Raw genomic sequence first — 25,780 nt, forward strand, 5'->3', positions numbered from 1 at the left:
CACTGCAATAGTGACAGAACGGCCATTTGCTGGTGAAATTCACTTTTTGAGAGTTACTGGTGAGTTTTCACATTCGTCAGAAGGCAATGCGAGTGTGAACTGCGAGGACTGAGTGATGCCAACCTCATGCTCATTGCCTGCTCGCCCAAGCTTGGCTACCATCTGTTTCCACTGAGAGTGCGCCTTCCAATACTGTGGAGGCAGCTCTGCTAGTGCTCTCATCATAACAGCCCTTTCTGGCAGTGATACCCTTTCTGCTTACACCCGCAGCAATGGAAGCAACAGGTGGGCCCTTTCTGAATACCAATGTCCCCGGGCATCTCCTTACAGATTGCTATATGGCATGGACATAACCGTGTCATCCCCTCGTTCCCATTGAAGGACGTTGGTGTATTGGTGTGTTCCAGTTCTGCCGCTTACCTCTTCCAAGCATTTTGCATACCTCCCTTGCCAACCCCAGTGAAATGATGGCATCAGAGGAGAAGACTCCCTCCTTCCTGGGAGGAGACCATCGCTGCTACAGAGAGGTGAATGATATTGGACATGTACACACTTAACAGCCACATTGCAACACAACTGTTATGCATGCCAACAGTAAGGCAATTGCTGAAATGCTTCCAACCATGCAAATGGATGAAATTCATAGATTTGACATGCATGTGCTGTATCCATGGATTCGTGCCCAGCTGAGAGTATATCACATTCCTAAGGGCCTTTGCTTCTGGTGACTACCAGAGGGGAAGTCTGTTAGAGGGAAGAGTATGTAATCATAGAACTGGGGTTACATCCAGGACAACTTGTATTGTCTTTTACTATTGTCTTTTACTACTTTCACAAGATTAAAGACAACTTCTTCTTCTCATGTACATCGATTCAGAGTAGAAGTGAATTACAGTACTATAATCATATTTCATTATGATCCTTGGCAGTTGACCTGCTCTTTTTTAAATAATTCTACAAACATACAAATAATGTGTTCAAATAAGTAATTTTTTATTATGGTTTGTCAGAAAATACAGAAAGAATTATGCAATATAATAAAGAGTACTTAACAGCTATCTGAACATTGTAGCACTTGTTGTAAAAACCTTGGTTGCTGTACATTTTATTAAAGCTAGTCATCTCTTCATTCATATTTTCACTTGACTATAAATGTCAGTCAGGTGACTGTTGGATTCTGTCCTGAAGAAGGCAAATTAACAATTGTTTGTTTAGCACAGTCATACAGTATTAAGGGCAATATTTTGCACAGTATTTATTTATTATTCAATACAGAAAGATCTATGCTTTTCCCTTTAACTTGATTATACTTCATATCTCAATAAAATCAAATAATTATAGCATAGAGTACATAACATAAATATTTACAATGGATTGAGACAAGTGGAAAAATTTGGAAAAATATAAAATAATCAAAACGTTGTGTAATTATAGTGTACAAGGTAGGGGACTACAGCTGATGCTCATGCACATGAAGTGCGTCAGGGTAAAGGGTCATACTGTAAGTTGGACATGTGATATTTTCGGCGTTGTCCACAAAGATGTCCTGATCTTTAAATGTTATTTACTGTAATGCCACAAGTACAGTGTCTTTAAATAAATATATTTTATTACTTAAAGTTTGAAGGTTACTTGATTTTCATTCATGTATTTATATGTGTGTCTGTAAATGTTCATTGCAGCTGTGAGAGAAGGGAGGTGCAGTTCTCATGTTTGTCCAGCTCGTCCACCACATCAATCAGCCTCTCAACCTTCTCTGATGAAAGCACCGTCCCTGCGTTGTTTCTGAACTTCTTCCTCAGGCTCTCATTGGTCAGTGGGTTGCGCCAGTGACCGTAGAAGGTGTCACAGCGGCCCTTCAGGGTGTCTCCTCCAGCAAGTGTCACCTGGACTTCGCCATACATGCAGTTGAAGTTAGCCGGGTTGTCGTGGGGATGCTCCATGTGAACACGGCTCAGCAGAGCGAGCAGCTCAGGGCGACTCATGGCAGAGGGTGTGAAGGACTGCACAGTCACCTCGCCATCCAGGAGGGCGCTGCAAGCATTGAACTGGAAGGAGTGGCGTGCCTCATGCTCTGACTCAGGGAAAGGCCTGTTGATGTACTTTGATTTGGGGACTCTGAGCTGGATGTCCTGGATTTGAGCTGGGGAAATAGTGCCAGGACCAACTCCCACAAGAAGCTTATGGACCGAGGCTGCAGCATCTGCCACCCAGTGCATCCCCAGATGGGCGGGGAAACGCTTGAAGCCTATGTCCTGCTCCTCTAGCAGGAACATATGGCTGTCACCACTGGGTGATTTTAAAGGCTGTGGCACGTAGTCTTCATAAAAAGCACTGAAGCCGGCCACGCCTGCGACAGCGTCCAGGACCAGGGGGCTCGCCTCTAGGCCTCTGGAGGCCAGCAGGGCAGCTTCCAGCCCCAGACGTGAAGCATTGCCGATGTGGAGGGGTTTAGACTGAGTGGCAGCGTTAGCCATTGGGGCTCCAGATAGAGAAGCAGCTATGGCCAAGGCATGACTGCACTGGGAGTGATCCAAGGACAAGAGGCGAGCACAGGCAGCTGCACTTCCCATTGTCCCTACCACACTGGGAGGGTGAAACCTGGTGATGAGAGAGAAGAGAGAAAAGAGACTTTGGTTAGTTTTTTTTTGGAAGAATTCAGTCCTGTGACTAAAGGAGAATTCTCCATCATGGCTACAGCAGGGCTCCTGTGTGTAAAGGTGTCTCTTTGGACAAACAGCTTCTCTTTTACGTGACTCTCCTCTCCACAGACAGACACAGCATACTTCAGGGATCCTAAAGGAAGTTGTGTTTCAGTCATTTCAGTACTTGAAAAACAAGCAAATAATGTGGTGGGTCATTTGACTTGGTGTAAACACTTGACAAATAGAGTCTTGTGCTAACACTACCCACAGAGCCTCTGCTGTCCCAGTAACACGCCTTTCACAGCTCATTGACACCACTAAGAGACTGCACATTACACTGCACTGGCCTTCTTTTAAACCACACTGCAGAGATCAGCAGAGTCATGTATGGATCTCTTCAGACTCATGTGGATCTTCAACAAGGAACTGGCTTTTTATCCATTAAATGATCGCTTAGGTAAAGTACAACACCTGCTGTTATTAGCCTATATAAATGACAGTATCTATTTTCAACAGGACTCACGCTATGAGGCGCTCACCTCTTGGGGATGTTGTGGGCCTCATTAGAGAACCTCATCAGTCGTCCCTGGATCTCAAGGCCGACATTGAAAGCCAGCAGGAAGTCCAGGCCACTAGGTTTTCTGTTAGTGGGCATCATGTCACTGAGTGCTAACACAGCAGGAAGGACTGCTCCTGAGGGATGAGTGGCAGGGTGCCACGTATCATCAAAGTCCATGGAGTGAGTCTGAAGCAAGAAGACAACTTTTTTAGCACTGTAATAATTGTATACCTATTATAGCGCACAGAAATACGTTGTGTAAACTAAACACAGTGAAATGGTTATTCATTACTTTTGTGTGCTGATAGAAAGAACATGATGTTACTGTGCAATATGAAATTAATGTGCCTTCTTTAGAGATAGAGGTCAAGCAATGTTTACAGGCATAAAAAATTTGAATTTCTGCAGAAAGGTAATGTGGGGTCAATTCAGTATTTTTAGCAACGCCTCCTGTGGTTGGCTGCCTAGATTGTACCATAGCTGAGTAATTAGTGCCCCTGAAATTGTCTGGTGTACTGCGGATAATGGTAACATATCTGTTCCACCTATTTATACTCACCGCCACTCCATTGACAAAAGCTGCCAGTGTCGGGGAGAGCCTGGTGCCCCTGCGTCCGTAGACAGAGCTGATGTCATCAGGAGTGTACATGTGCTGACGGGAAAAGACAGAGACAAGTAAACACAGGGAGTATTATACAAAATATGAGTCACAGTTTCTCAGTTTTCACACACGTACATTCAAAATAGATCTTTACTTAAAATAGCTCATGACTCCTTCAGCTAAAGAAAGCTGGATATTTGTGAGTCATATGTCAATCAAATACCTGTGTCCAAGTTACATAATTCAATTCAGCATAATAATAATTTAGTGTTTTTTCATCTTATTTCAACTCATCCATCAATGTACATTTGACCCATGACAACTTTTCAAATAGGCATTTGCTTTCATCTGTCACATTCGTCCCTTTTTTCCCTTCCCCTCCTGTGCCTCACCTGACAGTGCTGCAGGGCCAGTTCAAACACGTCTGTCGTGCTGCCAATCACACCAACCCCAATGCTGTCCAGCACCATCCTTTTGCTGCGGTGGAGGACTACGGAGGACAAGTGCTGGGGCTTTATTTCACTGATGAACTTCCCAAAGCTGGCTGTGACTGTGTCCTCAGGGGCCGGGCACTTCAAAACTGCAGAGGTGAAGGAATGATGTGTAAAGAAAGAAGAAAAGAATGCAGAAGTGATTATTAGAAGATTATTCATCTTTAATGTCCTGTGGCTGAACAACAGAATATACATTTGCTTGAGTTTGAGAATAAAGTACATTGTTTTGTTACAGGCTGAACCAATAGCGTAATATGTCAGTCTGTGTGGCAGGGTTGTACTGCTTTTTGGACAGTAGGGTTAAGTAGTGCCAAAAGTCTGTAGAGCCTAACTCAACGTCTACTTGCCAGCTTTTTTCCTAGGCTTTCATCTACATCTTACTATCTTCATAAGCAAATTCAAGTTACCTCATTTGTAATGAAGTGGGGAAAAGGATAGTAAGAAGACAGGAAGTCAGGATTAATTAACCAACTATTGTAGTGAGGCTGGATTACCTTCCACTGCAGAATTATGCAGTCCTCTGACAGCCCATGCTGGCATAATGATTTTCTGTGGAACAAGTATAGACAGTTGAATACACATGAAAGCTACTAAGAAGTACATTTACTGCATTACCTCAGATTACTTAAATCAGACTGTAGTGGACATTACCATAATATCACTCACTCTGTCTTCCTCCTTTGAAAGGTGTGTTACTGGTGAGTACATGGTGCAAATTTAATTATCTAAAATTTTGTGTTAAATCTTTCAGCGGTCAGTCAAGTCAAACGGTTTTAATATGCCTGCCTATCCTCTTTATTCATTCTAGCAAAAATAAAAATGACACCCGTCATTACTGTCTAATTCATCTAATTAAAAACACCTGCAAAAATAATGAGAATATTTACCTGCAGTTTGGACATCATGGTTTCAGTATAGTGTTTTTGTCACGTTCCTGTTTTTCTTCTACTTCTCTTCTCTTCCAGCTGTCTCCTCCTTTTTCTCTAGTGATGAAGAAGTTGTGAATGATGCTGTTTCTCAGTTGGAAGGTGCCTGCCTTATAAAGACTTGACAGTAACTTTCGTTTACCTAATGGAACAAGGAAGAGTTCAAGGGTGGAATTTCCATCGTACTCACCATTAATATAATCAGCCCCATCAGAGGAGGTAACACTGTGGGCTGGTCAGGACTATTTCATTAAACTCCTCCTACAACCAGGTAAGCCTTATTTATGACAAACCTGCATCTCTGCTTCAGGACACGTCACATCTGTGCAAGCATCTTGACGAAGTAAGGCTTCATTTTGATTATTTACAATAATAATAATAACAATAACAACAACAACAACAATAATAATAATAATAATAACAATTATTATTATTATTATTATTATTATTATTATTATTATTATTATTATTTTCATTTTTTTAATAGAGCACTTTTCAAGCAAAAAACACAAGTGCTTTCAATATGATGATTTAAGGTTATTGATTAACATAATTTTTAAGATGGTGAATACACAGGGTAGAAATATAAAACTTATTAACTGTACTTTAATATGTCCTTGCCTGTCATCAGTGTCTTATCTATGACAGAAAAGATTATTCATGCAAACAGCTGCTGTATTTAAGACATTTAACAGGAAAGTTGAAAACAGCTCTTCTCTGTCTCTTGGGCCTTGACTCTTATCAAATAACATCTAATACAAATTTTCTTTTTGAATTGTGTTTGTATTTTCTTTTAGTTTACAGCTCGCACCCCAGTAAGATTAGTGTTTATTTGTTTATTTGTTAGAATCCCCATTAGCTGTGCCCTAGAGCACAGCTAGTCCAATCTAGTCTATTGTGGTATCATCAGTTAAGGGTCCTACTTATGTCATTAGGTTTACAGTGATTAGCCTTTTCATTGCTATCTAATCTTTTTCTGAGACACTAAGCTGTAAGTTGTTATTTCCTACTACAAACATTAAAGTCTCTTTCTGAATGTTACTTACAGTACTCACAATACATTTGCAAATTATTGCATCTGTACTGCATTATATCATTCACCACTCACTACATTTTAAATAGGTACAGGCCATAATTCATTCATAGATATCTTGTCTTCGTCATTACATTTTTTAAAAACATTTTGATATTCTTTGCCAGCTGTTTCAGCAAAACATCCATTTGACAACAAAGACACTATGGCAGCATTAGATGGGTTTCCAGCCAGTTTCTATGGTGAACCAGGAGTGTTGGGCATGTTATCCAATGGGATCAGTGCATTCCTCGTACTTCTGCAGAACTTCAATGAAGCGCATACTGGCATTGCACCAGTAGGAGTGGAGAACATCCTTGCAGGTAAAAACTGCAGTAAATGTGCTTGAAAATATTTTAAAAAGTAATATAAAGTAATATAAATATAATTTACAACAATCTTTACAGGTGTCCATCTCATCTTAATTGGTGGTATATGCCAACTGGTGGCTGGACTGCTTTCCTTCAGAAAATATGATCATCTGAGTGGCACTGCCTTCATTGGCTATGCTGCTCTTTGGAGCAGTTTTGGTGCCACTCGAATCTACTTTGGTGCCTTTGATGAAACTCCTACAACAGTATCTCTAGCAGATCAAATGGCGAACAACATTACCTTGTCCACCAATGTGACGAACAGCTCCTGTCTGAATGCTACCGCAGAGGCTTGCCACTTATTTCTGTCCATAAAAGAGTCGGCGATTGCTGGTCTGGTCCCCTATATCCTTCTGTCGTTCCTCCTAGCCTTCTGCTCTGCCACAGTCAACTACATCATGCCTTTTGTTTTTGGGGCTATCACAGCCACCTTAATTTTTGAAGCAGTAGCTGTAGTAGCGAGCTCCTGGGCTCTTGTGGTCTCTGGGGTTCTTGAGTTGCTCATTCTACTTTTTGCCATCTATGGTTCGGCTGCACTGCTCGTCAAAGGTCTGAGTCAGCGTCTAGTCCTCAAAGGCTTTGGTACCCCTCTCTTTAATGTTCTCCTGCTAGGGACCGCCAACTCAGCAAGCGCCCAGAGCATTGGCCAAGAGAAGAAGAAAAACACAAAATACGCAGAGCCCATGGCCTTGGGTTTCTTCTGTGACACTATTGCCCCCTTTATCTTTGCTTTCTACAGCTTTGGGTACATGAAGTCCTTTGGCTTAGGAGCTACATGGGTCTCAATCATCTCAGTCACCCAGCTGTTCTCAAGCTACTACGCCCATCTGCGCCAAGATTGCTACCACACGACTAAGTTTGGTCTTCATGCTACATATTGGCTCATCAAGGCTTGGGATGAGTTTGTGCTATCTGTTGTGATTGTAGAGGAGAGTACAGTGGTCTCAGGGAGGCAAGCGATGGTGGGCGACTGGTTCTTTGTGGCGGCAGCCTTGGTGCTCTGTGTGGGAAGCTTGAACATGGATGTCCTGGAACTGATCCACAACATGTTCTTTGTCCTGCTCACAGTCTCAACAATCCCCCAGATCCCTCTCCACGGTTACTACATCTTCTTTGGTGTGACTTGCTCCCTGTTCACTGCAGCCTCCCTGTATGGTACCTTCTCACGTCTCATCAACACAATAGCAGAGAAGTCTCTCATCCCTGTTGGCCCACAGCCCCTCTCCACTGAACAGCTACAGAAAGCTTTCAAGTGCAACAGGTCCAGACAGGGAGACCACGAAGTGCTTCAGGCTTCAGATGCCCTGTTCTACCTTTCAAATGGGGTTGCAGCTCTCTCAGCCGTCCATGCACGTGTCTCAAGCACAAATCCTTCCTTCCTCAATCTGACTGTCCCTTGGGTCCTCATCTCTGGCGCCATCATCCAGATCTATGTCAGCCGGCTGCAAGTTACAGGAGGTGGGCGTTTTGGATCTGTCATCTCGTCCTTCTATGTAGCAGTGTGGGCAACCTGGACCTGGTTTAGGTTTGCAGGTATGTTTGTACAAACATGTGATTAGATGGAGATTTGTTCCGACTGAATTACCCAAAATTCTTATCACATTTTTTTGCAGGTGACCTGCTACAATTTCCCACAGAAGCATCCTACGGTTTTTCAGCAGGAGTCATTGCTTTCCTGGTCATTAATGCTTTCCTCATGATGATAGGTAAGGTTGACCACATTGTTTTTTAAAAAGAATTATTACTGTCCTTTTTATTATTATCACTAGTTGAGCCAGTTGTAATTCCTTCCACCGTTCATATCAGCTGCCTACAAGAACCTGGTTTTGCTGGTTCTAACAACAATCATGGAGGTTGTTCTGGTCTGTTTCCTGTTGTCCACCCTGCAGCGACTGCCATACCGGCTAGAAAGTAAGGGTAAATCATAATATTTTAAAACTGTAGTCTTCTATTTACATTCTCTCTGAAAAATATCCTTGTATTCAATAAAATATTGTGACAACCTGTTCTTCGCAGTTGCCATGCTTGCTCTGCTTTCAATAATTTGTATATATGGAGCTCTGGCATCACTGGTCAACTGCATCTTCTCACAGAGACTGCTACCTATGGGCCCTCCCTTAATGAAGGTAAGCAATGAAGACACTCCTATTGAGTTGTATTCTTTCTGTTATTTTGGTCTGTTCGCTTGATGAATACCTTGCTTGTTTCATGGCCTCCCATAGAAACAAATGAAACGGGAATCCTCTCCAGAGACGCCTTGTCCAGTGGCAAATTCACGACTTACCAGTGGTCTCCTGAAGATCGCTGCCCTTCTGGAGGAAGGTGGAGTCTGTGGTATTCCTACAGACACAGTCTACGCCCTGGCCGCCTCCTGCAAGAATCCCCAGGCTATAGAGAAGATCTACAACATTAAAGTAAAAATTGAAAAATAAGGTGTTGGTTGAAGTGTAATATGGGACAGATCATTAAATGTAGTTTCCACACTGTGTGAAACTCATCGACCTGTTGTCTGTGACCTGCTCCAGGACAGACCAGCAGAGAAGCCCATCTGTATCTGCATCTCTAGCGTGGAGCAGCTGGTAGCAGCCAAGCCTCCCTTCAGTCCTCTGCTCTGGGAGTTCATGAGGAACGTGTATCCTGGAGGCATCAGCTGCATTGTCAGCAAAGGCGACTGGCTATCGAGGCTAGGTAAACTTTGCAGCTGCAGTTAAACATCTTTGTCTGAGATAAATAAATGACAGTTACCAGTATTCACCTCGACCTTTAAATGATCTTGTGCAGGAGTGGGACCAGCTTATGACCGTGTTGGCACCAATGACAGCATCATGATCCGCGTCCCTGACCACACTGTGACCTGCCACCTATGTGACATCACCGGACCCCTTGCCATTACCTCAGCCAATCCCAGTGGAGAGGCAGACAGCACCCACCACAGCATGGTCATCAAGTAAGTGTCTTTTCACAGAATTTTGCTGCACTCAAGTCCTCATGCATGTCGGCTGTTATTCAGCTGACCCACTACACATCGTGCCATGTTTCAGAGTATTACCAACTTCGATGTTGAGTTCCTTTCAAAAGATGGATGCAATCTCATCAGTTGTACACTATTGAATTTGAATTTTACTTACCTATTAAAAATAACTATTCAAAAAATATTCTGAAATACTATTTATGTTTTTGCCACAGTCGACTGGGACACAAGATCCAAGGGGTTCTGTGTGATGGGAACTCAAATGAAATTGTTGCTTCTACTGTGGTCAACTGCCTGAGGATTGATGAAGGTAAAAAAAATCAAATTTCTCACTTAAAACTATTATTCTTTTATTACAAACAAACACTTTCTCACTCAAGTCTATCTTATTCTGTCCACAGGGACCATCACCATTGTGAGGGAAGGCTGTGTCCCTGCAGTAAAGGTTCAACAGATCTTTGACAGAGTGAAGAGCACTATGGTGTGATCATCATATACCTCACTTTTTAAGCCTCTTCTTCTTCTCCTGCATTTCCAAGGGCTTCCTTAAAAAACTATGAAGCGGATACAGTGAAATCTAATGTAGTGGTGGTTGTACCTTTCCTTTTTGTTGGTGTAAGTGTTCCAATAAAATCACTAGCCTACTATTACAATATTCAATGTTGCTTCTTCTTCAAAACCCATTATTGTAATCTTATATTATCAACAAAAGATATATTTCACATGACAATGCCATGTAATACGACCAAAGCATCGAAGAATAAATTAAATACATTTTCCACTAGATTATGAAGTGTTTTCACAAACAATTGAGATGTAAAGAAATTAAGTAATGCAAAGTTCTCTCCTGTTGCTATTTCTGTTTAAGCTTATTGTGCATTCATGTGCTACATTTCTCTACAAATAAACCACATTTAAATAATGTGTATTCTGATTTGTATCATAAAAGCATAATGAATCTGCTAAGATGACTGAATGTGTCATTGAATATGAAATGAAACTCAGTGCATTGATCTGTCATAGATAAGATAAGATGCCAAGATGGCAGGACAATAGATAGTTACCTCATGACTTGGCAGACACTCTGCATAGTGAAAATAGAAATAGAAAATAGAATTTGTGGTGTGTCATAATCTAGTGGAGAAGTATGAACACTTGTTGGACCTCAGCCTAAGCAGCATGGATAGTGTGCAAGCCTGTGGTAGTCATAGAGAGAGAAGACAACAATGAGATTTTTACATCTCCTCTGGAGAGGTACGGAGGAAGAGAATTACTGTGTGAATGCCTCTGGGTACATCTTGTGGTGCACAGATGTTGAGGTAATCTCCCAGTCCTGTTTGTCACCTTACAATCACGAGTCAACCATTTTATCTACCAAATAAATTCCCCTCCATCCTGCTAACTGCTGTGGATATTCCACCACAAGCCAACAGTATAGCGCAATCAGCAGCTATGAGAGCCAGCACTAGTGATACCTCACTATCCAGAGAGTATACAGGGCTATCTTAAGGCCCCCTTTTGGGAAATCGGACCACCCATCCGTGCTCTTGCTACCTGTTTACAAGCAGAAAGTTAAGAGTGAGAAACCCTTGAGGGCAGTTCAGTGCTGGTCAGCAGGCCAACAAGCTTACTGGGTTGTTTTCATTTAACAGACTGGTTGGCTTTTATGAACCCACTGCACCTGAATGAGTATGCCGAAACAGCTGCTATAGGAATATCACTGCCACAGATTCAAGACATAATTAAATAATGAAATGACCGAAATAAGAAAAAGGTGTACTGTCCTCAGACATCACCTCAGAAGTGATTAAAAGACAAATGATTATGTAACACTAGTGTAAAACCTGTGTGGTTTGTCAGAGTTGTAGATTCTGTACTGATGTGTCATGTGGAAATGCCTATCAAAGGCACACTGAAACCACTCTCTTTGCCTTTGCCTAATGAATACAAGCAAACTCTCAAAATTTCCAGTCAAAATGTACCGTACATCTAGAAGGAGGAATGCTGCAAGACAAGAAAATCACACATAGGAACAAAAATATAGTCCTGAGTGAGAAGAAGAGAACAATTCATGTGAGATGAGATGTTTTCCACATCTCTAGGGATTATACAAACCAAACAATTAATTCAATTTTTATAATTGGAATAATAACTTGGATCTTGTTACTAAGAGATAAGATAATTATACTGAACTTAGACTGTCTTAATATCCAAAGTCGGACTAACCCTGCTTTTTCTACATTGGACTAAAATAACACAACTTAGCAAGAGGTAGTGACATGAATTTAGTGGTAGCTGACAAACACTTGACAGACATTTTAAGTTTGACAGAAATGGAGAAAATTAGTTTTCATTGATTTTGCTGCTGTGGAAAAAAAGCCAAGGGCAGTCACAGGGCTGACATGTAGGGACAGACAAGCATTCATTCACACCTACAGGCAATTCACCCATCATCAATTAACCTAACCTGCACGTCTTTGGTCTGAGGGAGGAAGCTAGAACACCCAGAGAGAACCCACGCCGACACGCAGAGACACTCCACACTGAAACAACTCTCTTGGGAATTTTCATTACATAATAAATACATGTGAACATCACAGCAAACACTCATAATTTCCCATACAAAATGTTATGCATGTTTTGAAGAAGGAATATTGCAAGCCAAGAAAAACACACAAAGTTCTAATTCTAAGTGACTGACCGAAAGAGAACAATGGATTTCTTTGTCTCCCACAGCTCTAGCGAATTAGTCATGTCATTATAATTGAAATGATAACTTGTATGGAATCCAATAAAGTCAACAAAGAAAAAAACAAACGCACTTTCTTGGACTCATGATGCACCATCCCTTATTTTTAAGAAATGATGTGATTGTGAAAGTATTATCGTGTCATTGTGAGGGCTTCTTTGATAATAATTAGAATACAAATACAAATTCTGTCATACCAAGAAAACACCTATTTTTTCACTTTTGAAAGTTTCAGCTCAAATCCATTGTAATTCGCACCTAATTAGCAATACTGAAAAACATTCTCAAGTTCAGTGAACAACTCCATTTGTTTTACATCTTCAAAACTCATAAAACTAACAATTTAACTTAATTCATAAGGTCTACCTGAGTTCATCTAACTTACATTTTTAAGGCAGCAGGGGAACTTATGTTCGTAAGATGAACAAAGTTAAAACTAGTGTGTAGTTGGATCTTAATATTTGAGATGTTTTTTATGTGTCTTTTCATTTTAACGAATGGTAAATTGTCATATGTCCAGTCACAGTATTTGCAAGTTGAATGATGAAATTATTGTAATAAGAAAACAGAACAACACTATATCATTGTTTATGTGACATTTCTGTAGTTGGAGCTCATTCAAGTTTCTCTTAATGTTTGACCTTTTTATGTGTTTTGGTTTAAAGAGTCACAGAAAAATTAAAATGAAATGAAATAACTGTCGTAAGACACAGTGGCAGAAAAACAAAGGAGTAAGTAACAATAAGGAAAAATCTACGTGTGGTTTGTCACTGTACAACAATCAGGAAATGTATCATTTGGAAATGTGTATCAAAAACACGCTGGTACAACTCTCTGGAATCTTCTTTGTTTAGTGAATACAAGTGAACATCACAGCAAATACTCACGTTCCACGCAAAATGACATGCACACCCAGAAGAAGGAATGCTGCAAACCAAGAAAATCACACACAGATAGAAACTGACTAATAGGGACAGAACAATACTCCTCTTTAGAGTAAGCCAAATGATTATTCACAGTTCAATAAAGATAATAACTTGGAACAGAAGTGCATTGAACTCAACCAAGAGGAAACTATTTCATTATCATAACATAACATTAAGGTGTGTACCACTAATTGAGAACACAGAGAAATAATAATGAAACCTGATTTAATTCACTATGCTAAGAATTCAACATGCAATAAAGTCTGACAAAATCCTTTGCAGTGGAAATATAGTGAAATACCTGATCAGATCACATTTGTGAAAACACAAATGGGCCAAACAATACGCTGTACCATGTGTTATCTTCTATTTATGGAACATTTTCTTGACCATGAGGTCTAGATTGTGTAATTATCAGAACTTTCCTGATAGTCAAGACTTTGTCTTGATGTTTCATTTTTTCTATTTAATTTATATGATTTTGTTTTAATTAACAAATGCAATATCTACAGGTACAAATTTTGTAAATGAAATCATAATCTTACTGATAATTGAAAAAGGATGATCATTATCAAACATCACACAGTGGTGGAAAAACACAGTTTCACGTAACAATCAGGAAGTACCAGAATTTAGTTTTTCAATGCAGCATATTTAACATAATGAAAGTCATTCACACACTGAAAAAACTATCCTTGTGATTTTAGTTTCCGTATGGTTCCCCAGTGTAGATTTCATCATCTTGTCATTTGGAAATATGTATTGTGCATATACACATTGAAACAACTCTTTTTGGAATTTTCTTTTATAAACACAAGTGAGCATCACAGTGAACCTTCATCAGAAGAGATGACATTCTTGTCACTCAATGAAGAAAAAACACTTGGTCACCAATTCTCATAATCACGATGTCCTGTCTTCTATTTATGAGAAATGATCTTTTAAATATGAGATCTGCAGTGACACAATGAAAAAACTATCCATGGCAATTTCCTTGCACAATACAAATAGTCTTGTGATGAGCAAAATACAATGAGCAGTTGAAAAGAAACAGAAACTTAATGAAAGACTCATGAACAGGAAGGAAGGATTCATAGAAAAGACAAGACTAAAACACACTGTTGAATACGTATTAAAACATAAGATTAAAATGGTGATATGATGTATGACGGTTTGTATGACAGTCTCCAGTCACATCGTATGTAATTTTAATCATGAAATTATTGAACTTAGGGAAAGGGTTATTGTCCTCAAACGTCACCTCCACAGTGGCAAAAAAAACAAATTAGTAAGTAACAATAAGGAAAAATCTACGTGTGGTTTGTCACTGTAGTAGATTTTATCTTGCTTTAGCATTTGGAAATGTGTATCAAAAACACGCTGGTACAACTCTCTGGAATCTTCTTTGTTTAGTGAATACAAGTGAACATCACAGCAAATACTCACGTTCCACGCAAAATGACATGCACACTCAGAAGAAGGAATGCTGCAAACCAAGAAAATCACACACAGATAGAAACTGACTAATAGGGACAGAACAATACTCCTCTTTAGAGTAAGCCAAATGATTATTCACAGTTCAATAAAGATAATAACTTGGAACAGAAGTGCATTGAACTCAACCAAGAGGAAACTATTTCATTATCATAACATAACATTAAGGTGTGTACCACTAATTGAGAACACAGAGAAATAATAACGAAACCTGATTTAATTCACTATGCTAAGAATTCAACATGCAATAAAGTCTGACGAAATCCTTTGCAGTGGAAATATACTGAATCAAATCCAATCGACTTTATTTATAAAGCACAATTTAAATAAACACAAAGGTTCCCAAAGTGCTGTACATTTAAATAGACATAGTGAAAGACAGAATCATTAAAAACACAATAAAACATAGTACAAAATGGCTAAATTATCTGTGCACATAAAATCAACAACCTAAGCAGTGTTAAAAGCCAAAGAAAAGAGGTACGTTTTAAGAAGAGATTTAAAATTGGACAATGAAGAGGCCTGCCTATTGTGCAGTGGCAGTTCGTTCCACAGTTTTGGGGCGGCAACAGAGAATGCTCGGTCCCCTCTGAGCTTCAGCCTGGTTTTCGGAACCCTCAGGAGCAGCTGGTCAGCTGACCTGAGAGATCGGCTACGTGCATAGGGGTGCAGAAGCTCGGAGAGGTACATTGGGGCAAGACCATTTAAGGCTTTAAAAGCAAATAAAAATTTTTAAAAATGAATTCTAAAATGGACAGGCAGCCAGTGAAGTGAAACTAAAATCGGTGTAATGTGCTTGAACTTCCTTGTGCCGGTTACAAGACGTGCAGCTGCATTCTGTACTAGTTGCAGACATGCAATGGAGGAACCACTAACCCCCATATAAAGAGCATTACAGTAATCAAGCCGGGTGGTTACAAAGGAGTGGATTACTGTTTCAAAGTGCTGTCTATGCAGAAAGGGTTTTATTTTTGCCAGCTGCCTTAAGCTCGATTTTACCACAGCTTTAATCTGGCTGTCAAACCTTAAGTCCGCGTCCACTTTTACCCCCAGATCGTTAACCAAGGGTTTGGCGTACTGGGCCAAGGGGCGGAGGTCGACTGGGGAGGTCACGGAAGTGCCACCAAAGACCATCACTTCGGACTTTTTCTCGTTGAAATTTAAAAAGTTTCGAGCCATCCAGCCCAAACAATTTAGCAGTGGCTTAAGTGAAAAGGAATCAGTCTTTTTAAGGGGGACATAGATCTGGCTGTCATCCGCATAACAATGGAATAAAATGCCATGTACTGAAATACCTGATCAGATCACAGTTTCAAATGGGCCAAACATGGTACGCTGTTATCATGACATAACATTAAGGTGTGTACCACTAATTGAGAAGACAGAGAAATGATGAGAATTTACTATTATAATTACAGATATTTCAAGCCAAACGATTAGTCAGAGTTGAAATGAAATAATAACTTGGAACAGAAGTGAAATCCATAAATTTCAGAACAGCCAAAGCACAGCTATCAAAATGTCAACCTATCTAAATACTATGCTAAGAATTCAACATGCAATAAAGTCTGAAGAAAACCTTTGCAGTGGAAATATACTGAAATACCTGATCAAATCACAGATTCTAATGGGTGGTCAAGAATTTGTCTTGATTTCAATTTTTTTTTGTATTTATCTATCTTTTATATGCTTTTGTTTGAATGAATGAATGAATACAATATCTAGTTACAGAATTTGTAAATTAATTCAAAAGCTTATTGATAATCAAACAGGATAATCATCCTCAAACGTCACCTCAATAGTTGTGGAATAACACAGACAAAGATTTTGTTTTAATTAACAAATGCAATACAATCTTACTGATAATCGAAAAAGGATGATCATTATCAAACATCACACAGTGGTGGGAAAACACAGTTTCATGTAACAATCAGGAAGTACCAGAATTTAGTTTTTCAATGTAGCATATTTTACATAATGAAAGTCAATCACACACTGAAAAAACTATCCTTGTGATTTTAGTTTCCGTATGGTTCCCCAGTGTAGATTTTATCATCTTGTCATTTGGAAATATGTATTGTGCATATACACATTGAAACAACTCTTTTTGGAATTTTCTTTTATAAACACAAGTGAGCATCACAGTGAACCTTCATCAGAAGAGATGACATTCTTGTCACTCAATGAAGAAAAAACACTTGGTCACCAATTCTCATAATCACGATGTCCTGTCTTCTATTTATGAGAAATGATCTTTTAAATATGAGATCTGCAGTGACACAATGAAAAAACTATCCATGGCAATTTCCTTGCACAATACAAATAGTCTTGTGATGAGCAAAATACAATGAGCAGTTGAAAAGAAACAGAAACTTAATGAAAGACTCATGAACAGGAAGGAAGGATTCATAGAAAAGACAAGACTAAAACACACTGTTGAATACGTATTAAAACATAAGATTAAAATGGTGATATGATGTATGACGGTTTGTATGACAGTCTCCAGTCACATCGTATGTAATTTTAATCATGAAATTATTGAACTTAGGGAAAGGGTTATTGTCCTCAAACGTCACCTCCACAGTGGCAAAAAAAACAAATTAGTAAGTAACAATAAGGAAAAATCTACGTGTGGTTTGTCACTGTACAACAATCAGGAAGTACCAGTTGGCGAGGTGCACATTTTTACCAAATTTGATGAAATTTGTGTGGTTTACGGAGATATTGCATTCACAAGGCCCAAACCGTGTTTTTTGAGGTGACCATGACCTTGACCTATGACCACTAAATTCTACTCAGTTCATCCTTGAGTCTTAGTGAATGTTTTTTATAAAAATTTTCACATGTTCAATCATCAACAGCTATCAAATAAAAAAGATAAAATATGACGTAAAATGATCAAAGTGCAACAGACAATTTGTTTAATTTCATGACAGAAGCTGATATGGCAGTGTAGGTGTGCCTGTCTTTAAATGACTTTAATGTCATTAAATAATATAGTTTATTATTATGTATAGTTTATGAGTATTTAAGTAGTGTATTTTAATACAGTATCCTGGAAGTTCCCACACAGCACTTATGTTATTATTATCGACTCAACACCACAGTCACAACACAAACAAAAACTACTTTATATATACATTATATTCATATAACAAATGATAGTGCATTAGAATAACACTTAATAGAGTTTGCTCTACAAACCACACAGATAAAGAGACACACTTGATAACACATCAGTGTTTATCACATTACAGTATAATATTCATGACGCAGGTGGCAGCACTTTTAAGCAGTGCATTGATCCTATGACCCATTTCTGAGGACTGGGCTTTGTTCAGGTGAAACTGTGGCTGGTGTTGAGCTTCCACTTCCTCTTCCTGACTCTGTTGTGTTGTCCTCTGCTGACCTCAGGTCCTGTAGTGTGTCTGGTACATGCAGATCAGGCTCAAAAGCTGGATTGGTCTGCCCCTGTCTGTGTCTCCTCTGAACCTCTTCAAAGATCTGAAGAACCTTCCCAGCAGGAAAACAGGGGCAGACAGCATTAGTGTGAGCATACATTAAACTCTGTACTCAGAATGAACAGAACAATATATTTATATTACCTTGGATTTCGGAATGAGACCCACTCTAAAGAAACCAATGTGTCCCGTGTCAATCTTAGTGCAGTCGACCACAGTAGATGCAATGTTCTCTGGGGAGGGGCCATCACATAGAACACCATCCACCTACCAAGCAAAATGCACAAAGAGTTTACTGCAAAAACAAAAAACAGAAGTACCTCTTGTATTTAACAAGAGTAAATCATTGTCATTACCTTGTCTCCCAGTTTGGCATAAACTTGGTTGTGGTGAGTTGTGTCTGCCTCGCCTGTAGGGTTAGCTGAGGTTACTGCGATGGGCCCCACCTGCAGAAATAAGAGGTAGTTGTATTCACTACAAGCTCTGCTAACAAGTTTCACTCAGAGACCCGCAGTGTTTCTCATACACTTACCAGATTAATGAGGTGGGTGGCCACAGCACAGTCTGGGTTTCTGATAGCTATGCTTTGTGGAGTCCCTATGTGTTTGGCAGCATCTCCCAGACCAAAAGTGTCCATCCATGGACCTGTGTGAGACAAGAAACCAATGTGATGCTCAAAATACACCCACCATGCAGCATAAGGCACTAATACAGGCACACACACACACACACACACACTAATATATACAGTATCAGTAAAAGTAATCACTGTTTCCACTTCAATAAAACATTTAGCAGCCAACCACACCTGGATTTCTTTGACCTGCTGCCACTTGCACACTGGCTGAGTCTCTGCTGTGCCCCTGCAACTGACAGCTCTATCTTTCTACATAGAGTTTGCAGGCTACTCCAATGTTGGATTTCTTTTCATTATAAATCAATTTCTAATTAATTTTAGACAGAAAATGTATCTAAAATGCCACTGTCTCTACAAAATATATTAAAAAATTTTCATGTCTGTGATATGAAAACATTTATTCAGATTCAGCCATAGTACAACTATAGTGGAAGGTGCCAGTTTGTGTAATGTTGCTGATATGATCTTAATATGACTGTCAACAGGTCTTTTCCCTGTCTATCTTTTGCTAGGAGGCACATGTGTCACGTGTGAAAAATAGGTGAGACGAATCTCTAGATCACATGATGCAACGACAAGGTGTGTGAGATGCGCATGTCACGTAGGTCGTGTGTCTACTCTTACCTGTAAACATGGGCATCAAAATTAAAACCAAGATGTTCCCCAGCCACCAGGCACACGCCACACATCCAGTGTGTTCTCGGCCTTACACATTCAAATAAGCAAACATCCACAAACGCACACATACCTCTGAGTATAACCATGCTAATGGAGGAGGGCCACGCAGCCTGCATGAAGTCCAGCAGCAGAGGGCTCATTAGGTGTCGCACTGGCTCCAGCTGCTTGATGGAGGAGATCCACATGGACATGGGTCTGTCCTGCGCCTGCTTCTTCACCCTGATGTCAAACACAACAATTAGAGAGTAATGAGAGTGGAACAATTAATGAATGCAGATAAGGGCATGTTCATGAAAATAGAAACTCACTTGAATGCTTTAACAACTGCTTCAGGCCTGTTGCAAGCTGCCACCAGGACATAGACGGTGTCAGTAGGCATTCCACATATGCCGCCGTTTTTCATGATTTCTGCAGAAGACAAACTAACTAGAGTTAGTAGTATGCCTCTGTCACCTGTCTAGTTGCAGTTAATTAGAGTGTGAATTCTTAAGTTATGGCCAAAAACTTGTATTAGAAATTCTCAATCTCTATTTTTTGTGAACGTGATATAGCAGGAATGCTATATCACGTTCACAAAAAAATGAGGTCACTGTGACCTTGACCTTTGACCACCAAAATCTAATCATTTCATCCTTGAATATATGAATGCTTGTAACAAATTTAAAGAAATTCACTCAAGGCATTACTGAGCTATTTTATTCACAAGAATGGGACAGATGGACGGTGAACCTCTTGCTACGTCTGTCACCAATGTGGAGGCATAAAGTTACTTTGGAAATCATCATTGTTGTCTTTTATATCTCACCTGCAATCTGCTGGACAGATGTGGCCTTTCGGGCTGGTACATGTGGACAGACATTGGCGCCTCCCCCAACACCACTCAGCTTGAGGAAAGGTTTCCCAAAGGGGATCTGGGGGGACTGGAAGGTGCTGTTGAAAAGGTGGCCCAGGAAACAATAGAAACTGACGAGACCAAAGATGATGGTGACTCCTATGTCATAACCAAAAGGCAGAGCACCCACTGCATCCAGCAGGAAGCTAATGAGGATGAGCTGGAAGGTGAAGGCGTAGACAAACCAGGCGATATTTAGAAACAGCGCCGCAGCTGTCACTAAAATGTTAAACAGCATGAAGGTAATGATCCCGACAGACACATTGAAGCCTCTGGTTTCACCGTACAGGCCTCCGTATCGTGTCAACCCCCACACTGTCCACATCATGCCATAGACCATAAAAACTGCACTCTCAAAGGTTTTACCCCGAGCGAATGCAACTGAGCCACAGAGCAGCTGGAGCGCCCCACCAGCCACCACAACCCAGGGCAGAACCAGCACATAAAGAGGATTTCTGTCACCAATTGTGGCTGTGACAGCAAAAGCAGCCAATACATTGCAGGCGTGGCCTAACACCTCAGCATCTGCATATTTGGAGTAGCCCAGGTGAGGTGTATGCAGTTCTTTATCATGTGCTCTGAGGGTAAATCTCTGCATCCTGGTTACTAAAGCCTTGAAATAGCCCTGCCCTGTGGGAATCATGGTACTGGAGACCATATTGAAAGTGGTAATTAAAAGCATGCAGGCAGAGACCACAAATATAGCTGCCTGTACACCCTGAGTGCCTCCTTGGAAGAAGCCTTGCGGCTGGGCTGCAATGGCAATACAATAGGCAACAAAGAATAATTGGTAGAGCCCCTCCAGCAAGCTCTTCTGACAACTGAACAGAGCCAAGACGAAGAACAGCACAGAGAAGACGACAGGGAAGGGAACAGGGGAGAAAGGCTGGATTGAGTAGAACGATAAGAGAGCGCTGTAACCTTCTGCAAATCTCAACAGAGCAGTGAAGCCATAAAACGTGGCAACTAGTGTGTCCATGGCTCGATAAAAGAGGACACACATGCCGAGCTGGTAGACTCCAGCTGTCCACAGCCAGGGGACATGACCAGTGAAGAGCCGGGGGACCACACCTAACAGAGGACAGGCTAACACAGAGGCAGACAGCAAGTTCATCACCAAACCCACTGACACAGCATCGCTGCACCCCTGGTTCTGCTCTGTTTTCAGCTCAGCTTTTCTCTTCAGGCCTGTTCCCGGAGGTTCCACTTTGCCATGAGTGATGATGGACAGCAGACGCCCAACACCAAAGTAAACACCAACCAGACAGACGACGAGGTAGTTAGCAGCTGTGGCAGACTGACCAAAACCTGCAGCTGACAGACCGGCGATTTGATGGGCACATGCTAGGCTAATGCCGATAGCTATGACAGCCAGAACTGCTTTCTTTGCTATGAGTGCAACACTGCCGATGATGAGCAGAGCTAAAGTGAAAGCTGCCAGACCAGGGATCAGAGAGGATCTCAGGTCTGTGGGCTGCAGCACTCCCTGCCCCACCAGGATGTACACCAGACCTGAACCACACCACAGGGCAGAGACAGTCAGACACACAGACGAAAACAGCTGGGCGTAGGACAGACTGCGGCATATACCTAAGAGACAGAGAGTAAACAGAGGAGAGAGACCAGGGAGAGGATTACAATTTTTAAACTAAAACAAAACAACTAACAGCACAAAACAAAAAATGAAATAAAACTTGTGATATTAAGTCATCAAAACCAACCTGCATAAGCTAAGAGGGCTGCAATGATGAGGAGCAGAATCCCCAGTGCAGTGTAGGGGATGAGGTTTGTTTCAGGAGAGCTGCCATAGTCATTCACCAAAAGCAGGAGAGAACCTACAAGTTATAACAAAAGCCATTGCTACAAAAGTTACCACAGAAGCAGATAGAGATTTTGCTTCCTGCCACAGCAAGTCTGCCTGAAAGTAGGATTAACTGAAACTGATTCCATATTGTATGTAGTTATTACTTTAATAATTAAATAACTGCAGCACTTCTTTATTTGACAGTATATCTTACTATAACTTACGATAATACTATTTGTTTCTATTATTAACAGTGGGCAACAATGTCAGTTTTATGTTTCTTGTTAGTGGCCAGCAGAGGTTTTAATCTTATTGTCTATATCCTAAAAAATTACAAAAAATCCTTACAATTTCTATTTTTCATATCAAATCAAGATTTTACTATATTTTGACCTGCATTGCCGAACAATGTCTGATTTAAAAATAGCGACAAGACAACCGATATAATGATTTTCAGACGTGAAAAGGTGTGGAGTTGCAGTTGTTAAAATAATAACAGCCTCGTAAACGAAGTTTGTAAAAGGAAAAAAAAAACAAAAACAAAATCTTACCGCCAGAGATGCCCAGTATGCCTACAGACGCATGCAGTGAGTCGAGTTGAGCCATAGTAAGAGTGAATTTCTGATCGTAGGATTGCGTTTATACAGCGGCGTCCGACGTCATCACGCAAGAGAGGAAACCGATTTGCCCCGGGGGGGAAGAGATATGTGTGCTATAGGTATGTACTATATTTATAATTTAACTCATTTAATTCATATATATAGATTTGTAGATGTGAAACAGAAATTAGCTTCATGTAACTTTTACAGTTTTAATTGACAGAGCTCTGAAGTTTTCATTTGAACTTTTTGCATTTAAAACAGTAGGAGTTGGGAAGAATGATTCAGCATTTCACCGCCAAAACTGGTTCTGTTGTACTTCATGATGTCAGCATTTTGGACAGCAGGTTGGTGTGGGAGGAGACAGGAGAGGCAGGCAGGACTATAAAGAGTCTGCTTCAGAGTTCAGCCAGCACACCTCTACTGAGCAGCTTGACTTAGCACAACTTCCTGGCTACCTGCATATACAAGGTGAGATCTACAATATCTACATTATCTTTACCTCTGCTATGATTCAACCACTGCTTTATATGTAATACTTTATTAACAACTTTGATTTTATTCAGTAATGTTATAAAAGTAGCACTGGAAAATGCACAAGGGAAAGGGTGAAATGCTAAATAATTGTATATTACATATTCATCTTCAAGTGCTGCGTGTATTTATTCCATCAGAGACTCAAACCTCTTCCTGTAACTTCTCTTTATTGGTGGCCTCTCTCATCTAGCTCCGTAATTGTTTTATGTAAACATGCAAAATGCTCAGATATTGAAATTGGTTCCTCCTAGCTGGTAGGGAAATGAAAAGGGGACCAACATTTCATGTCAACAAGTCATGTAGTCTGAACAGTCTAAATCCTTTGCCTTTCCATTAGACCTATGTGCCTTGCTTATTTGTTTACAGTAATCATGGTGAAGCGTGTTGCAGTTATTCTCTCAGGCTGTGGCTTCTATGATGGCACAGAAATCCACGAGGCCTCCGCTGTCCTCGTCCACCTGAGTCGTGCTGGAGCAAAAGTAAGAGCACCGCTGCAAGAGAAAAAGACAAAATGTCATATCAAACATATCAAAATGTACTTATTTGTCAAACACGCATGATTTTCTCTAGCCCCATTTAAAATTCTTTGTGCTCAGACTTTGCAGCTTTCAATTCAATGTTTACTTCCCTTTGTTTACAAATAAGATAGCACTGTCATATTGCTGAATCACTGAGATCGAGTTGGCTTTTATAACAACTCTAAATAGATCTGATATAGAAGTTTTTTACATGTCAGTGTTTCATTTCAGGTGCAGATGTTTGCCCCGAATGCAGATCAGATGCACGTTGTAAATCACTGTGAGGGGAAGCCTACAGAGGAGAAAAGAAACATCCTGCAGGAAAGTGCCCGTATCGCCAGGGGTGACGTGACTGATCTGGCAAAGTTAGATGTTACAGCATTTGATGCAGTCATCATCCCAGGTGAGACTGTCCTCACCGTAAATAAACACCATAAAGTAAAATATTTTACAATTCTCTCATCATCACTTCTGTAATACGCCCTGTGTGTTTTTAGGTGGTTTCGGTGTGGCTAAGAACCTGAGTGACTGGGCAGTGAAGAATAAGGACTTCACCATCCTGCCACAGCTGGAGAAGATCATCAAGGCCTTCCACAAAGCGGGAAAGCCGCTGGGCATGTGCTGCATCTCCCCCGTCCTCGCTGCCAAAATATTGCCTGGCTGCGAGCTCACTGTGGGACAGGACAAAGAGTGTGAAAAGTGAGTGAAATAGTTTGTCACCATCAGATGTCTATGGATATATACATTAAAAAAAAATGTACTCTACAGTTGTGTCTCTCTGTTGTCCTCTTCAGGTGGCCGTATGCAAAGACAGCAGGTGCTCTGAAGGAGATGGGCTGCAAACATGTGAACAAGGATGTGGGAGAAGCTCATATTGATTTCAAAAACAAGCTGGTCACCACCTGTGCCTTCATGTGCAATGCTCCAGTTCATCAGGTTTTTGATGGAGTAGGTGTCTTAGTTAAAGACACACTGGAACTGGCTTAAGAAGTCTTAATTTCATACTGTGTGTTTCTGTTAATGAATTAATTTGCCACATTCAATCCCAGCTGACATTGAGTGATTGCTTATGTTTGTATTTAATTACTTCAAAGCCAATTTTCTGTTTTTTACTTTACAAGTACTGGTTATCAAGTTGTGGTATCTCTTAAATTCATCTCACCTTCACTGAACAGTCCACTGATGTTATATTGTCAATGTCATAATCAGTGTTTAATAAAAGTTGAGTCAATGAGCAAATTACAGCATTATCAGTTTTTACAAAGACTAAAATGAAAATCGCAAAAGCAAAATCTGCAACATAAATACACTACATATGGGTAGAAATGGGTTCTCACATACAGTACATGTGCTTTTGTGTTTGGACAGTGGTTTATTATGATTTCAAAGCCAACTCACATGTCCCTGTATGGTATTGTTGCCTTTGTCCAGAGAAAGGTCTGCCTCAACATCAGGCACCAAAAGCAGCATGTGAAGGGGTGATACACATTCATGTATACCCACCAAATCTTTGCATATCAGACTTTGGAACATCACTGATTATAGGCATGTAGATTGTAGATTGTAGGTTCATGAACACTCTGTAGTCGTTACTACATTATTACTGCATTATTATATGATTACTCAGATCTACTTTTGTGGTAGTTCCTGCTTTCCAGGACCCCATTTTACTATGATGACACACACACACACACACACACACACACACACACACACACACACACACACACACACACACACACACACACACACAGACACACACACACACACACACACACACACACACACACACAAAGTCTAACTACAAGTTCAACAACTGCACACGAGAAGGCTATTTTCTGCTTAT

At 40.4% G+C, this 25,780-nt stretch overlaps 4 protein-coding genes across 6 annotated transcripts; 2 read left to right on the top strand and 2 right to left on the bottom strand.

Moving 5' to 3' along the window:
* Positions 1-972: 972 nt before the first annotated feature.
* LOC130173101 (cis-aconitate decarboxylase-like) lies at positions 973-5,304 on the bottom strand. Its single transcript, XM_056382028.1, has 6 exons — positions 5,187-5,304; positions 4,794-4,848; positions 4,198-4,385; positions 3,764-3,856; positions 3,185-3,390; positions 973-2,601 (listed from the first exon to the last, which is right to left on the bottom strand). The coding sequence occupies exons 1-6, from the start codon at positions 5,202-5,204 to the stop codon at positions 1,674-1,676; spliced, it is 1,488 nt and encodes a 495-aa protein (XP_056238003.1). The 5' UTR covers positions 5,205-5,304; the 3' UTR covers positions 973-1,673.
* A 153-nt stretch (positions 5,305-5,457) lies between these two features.
* LOC130173100 (uncharacterized) lies at positions 5,458-10,546 on the top strand. 3 transcript variants are annotated; one of them, XM_056382027.1, is made up of 11 exons: positions 5,458-5,568; positions 6,426-6,620; positions 7,737-8,201; positions 8,282-8,374; positions 8,475-8,585; positions 8,685-8,794; positions 8,891-9,082; positions 9,194-9,356; positions 9,450-9,615; positions 9,855-9,949; positions 10,041-10,546. In XM_056382027.1, exons 2-11 carry the CDS (start codon positions 6,464-6,466, stop codon positions 10,124-10,126), a joined length of 1,638 nt encoding a protein of 545 aa, XP_056238002.1. In that variant the 5' UTR covers positions 5,458-5,568; positions 6,426-6,463; the 3' UTR covers positions 10,127-10,546. The 3 variants fall into 3 exon arrangements, with proteins under 3 accessions (XP_056238002.1, XP_056238000.1, XP_056238001.1); XM_056382025.1 differs by having other exon boundaries at positions 5,479-5,568; positions 6,705-8,201; XM_056382026.1 differs by having other exon boundaries at positions 5,479-5,568; positions 6,705-8,201; positions 8,475-8,579.
* Positions 10,547-16,912: 6,366 nt separating this feature from the next.
* Positions 16,913-22,901, bottom strand: LOC130174070 (uncharacterized). Its single transcript, XM_056383676.1, has 9 exons — positions 22,832-22,901; positions 22,198-22,311; positions 20,390-22,066; positions 19,893-19,992; positions 19,655-19,803; positions 18,802-18,914; positions 18,626-18,715; positions 18,414-18,536; positions 16,913-18,321 (listed from the first exon to the last, which is right to left on the bottom strand). Exons 1-9 carry the CDS (start codon positions 22,884-22,886, stop codon positions 18,115-18,117), a joined length of 2,628 nt encoding a protein of 875 aa, XP_056239651.1. The 5' UTR covers positions 22,887-22,901; the 3' UTR covers positions 16,913-18,114.
* Positions 22,902-23,239: 338 nt separating this feature from the next.
* Positions 23,240-25,173, top strand: LOC130174071 (glutamine amidotransferase-like class 1 domain-containing protein 3, mitochondrial). The gene is made up of 5 exons (XM_056383677.1): positions 23,240-23,350; positions 23,783-23,895; positions 24,166-24,337; positions 24,432-24,633; positions 24,729-25,173. Exons 2-5 carry the CDS (start codon positions 23,788-23,790, stop codon positions 24,919-24,921), a joined length of 675 nt encoding a protein of 224 aa, XP_056239652.1. The 5' UTR covers positions 23,240-23,350; positions 23,783-23,787; the 3' UTR covers positions 24,922-25,173.
* Positions 25,174-25,780: the final 607 nt, after the last annotated feature.

The sequence above is a fragment of the Seriola aureovittata genome, chromosome 8 (assembly GCF_021018895.1).
Source record: "Seriola aureovittata isolate HTS-2021-v1 ecotype China chromosome 8, ASM2101889v1, whole genome shotgun sequence".
NCBI lineage: Eukaryota > Metazoa > Chordata > Actinopteri > Carangiformes > Carangidae > Seriola > Seriola aureovittata.

Bases quoted from the DNA above. Each gene is read 5' to 3' on its own strand.
- LOC130173101 (XM_056382028.1), bottom strand. The intron at 4,386-4,793 runs GTAATCCAGCCT...TCACCTCTGCAG, and splicing joins GCATAATTCTGCAGTGGAAG to TTTTGAAGTGCCCGGCCCCT. The intron at 3,391-3,763 runs GTGAGTATAAAT...TTCTTGCTTCAG, and splicing joins CTTTTGTCAATGGAGTGGCG to ACTCACTCCATGGACTTTGA.
- LOC130173100 (XM_056382025.1), top strand. From the start codon at position 6,464: ATGGCAGCATTAGATGGGTTTCCAGCCAGTTTCTATGGTGAACCAGGA. The intron at 8,795-8,890 runs GTAAGCAATGAA...GGCCTCCCATAG, and splicing joins TGGGCCCTCCCTTAATGAAG to AAACAAATGAAACGGGAATC. The intron at 9,950-10,040 runs GTAAAAAAAATC...TTCTGTCCACAG, and splicing joins CTGCCTGAGGATTGATGAAG to GGACCATCACCATTGTGAGG.
- LOC130174070 (XM_056383676.1), bottom strand. From the start codon at position 22,886: ATGGCTCAACTCGACTCACTGCATGCGTCTGTAGGCATACTGGGCATC. The intron at 19,993-20,389 runs GTGAGATATAAA...TGTCTTCTGCAG, and splicing joins ATCTGTCCAGCAGATTGCAG to AAATCATGAAAAACGGCGGC. The intron at 18,915-19,654 runs GTATGTGTGCGT...TGTCTCACACAG, and splicing joins TAGCATGGTTATACTCAGAG to GTCCATGGATGGACACTTTT.
- LOC130174071 (XM_056383677.1), top strand. From the start codon at position 23,788: ATGGTGAAGCGTGTTGCAGTTATTCTCTCAGGCTGTGGCTTCTATGAT. The intron at 23,896-24,165 runs GTAAGAGCACCG...GTTTCATTTCAG, and splicing joins TGAGTCGTGCTGGAGCAAAA to GTGCAGATGTTTGCCCCGAA. The intron at 24,338-24,431 runs GTGAGACTGTCC...GTGTGTTTTTAG, and splicing joins TGATGCAGTCATCATCCCAG to GTGGTTTCGGTGTGGCTAAG.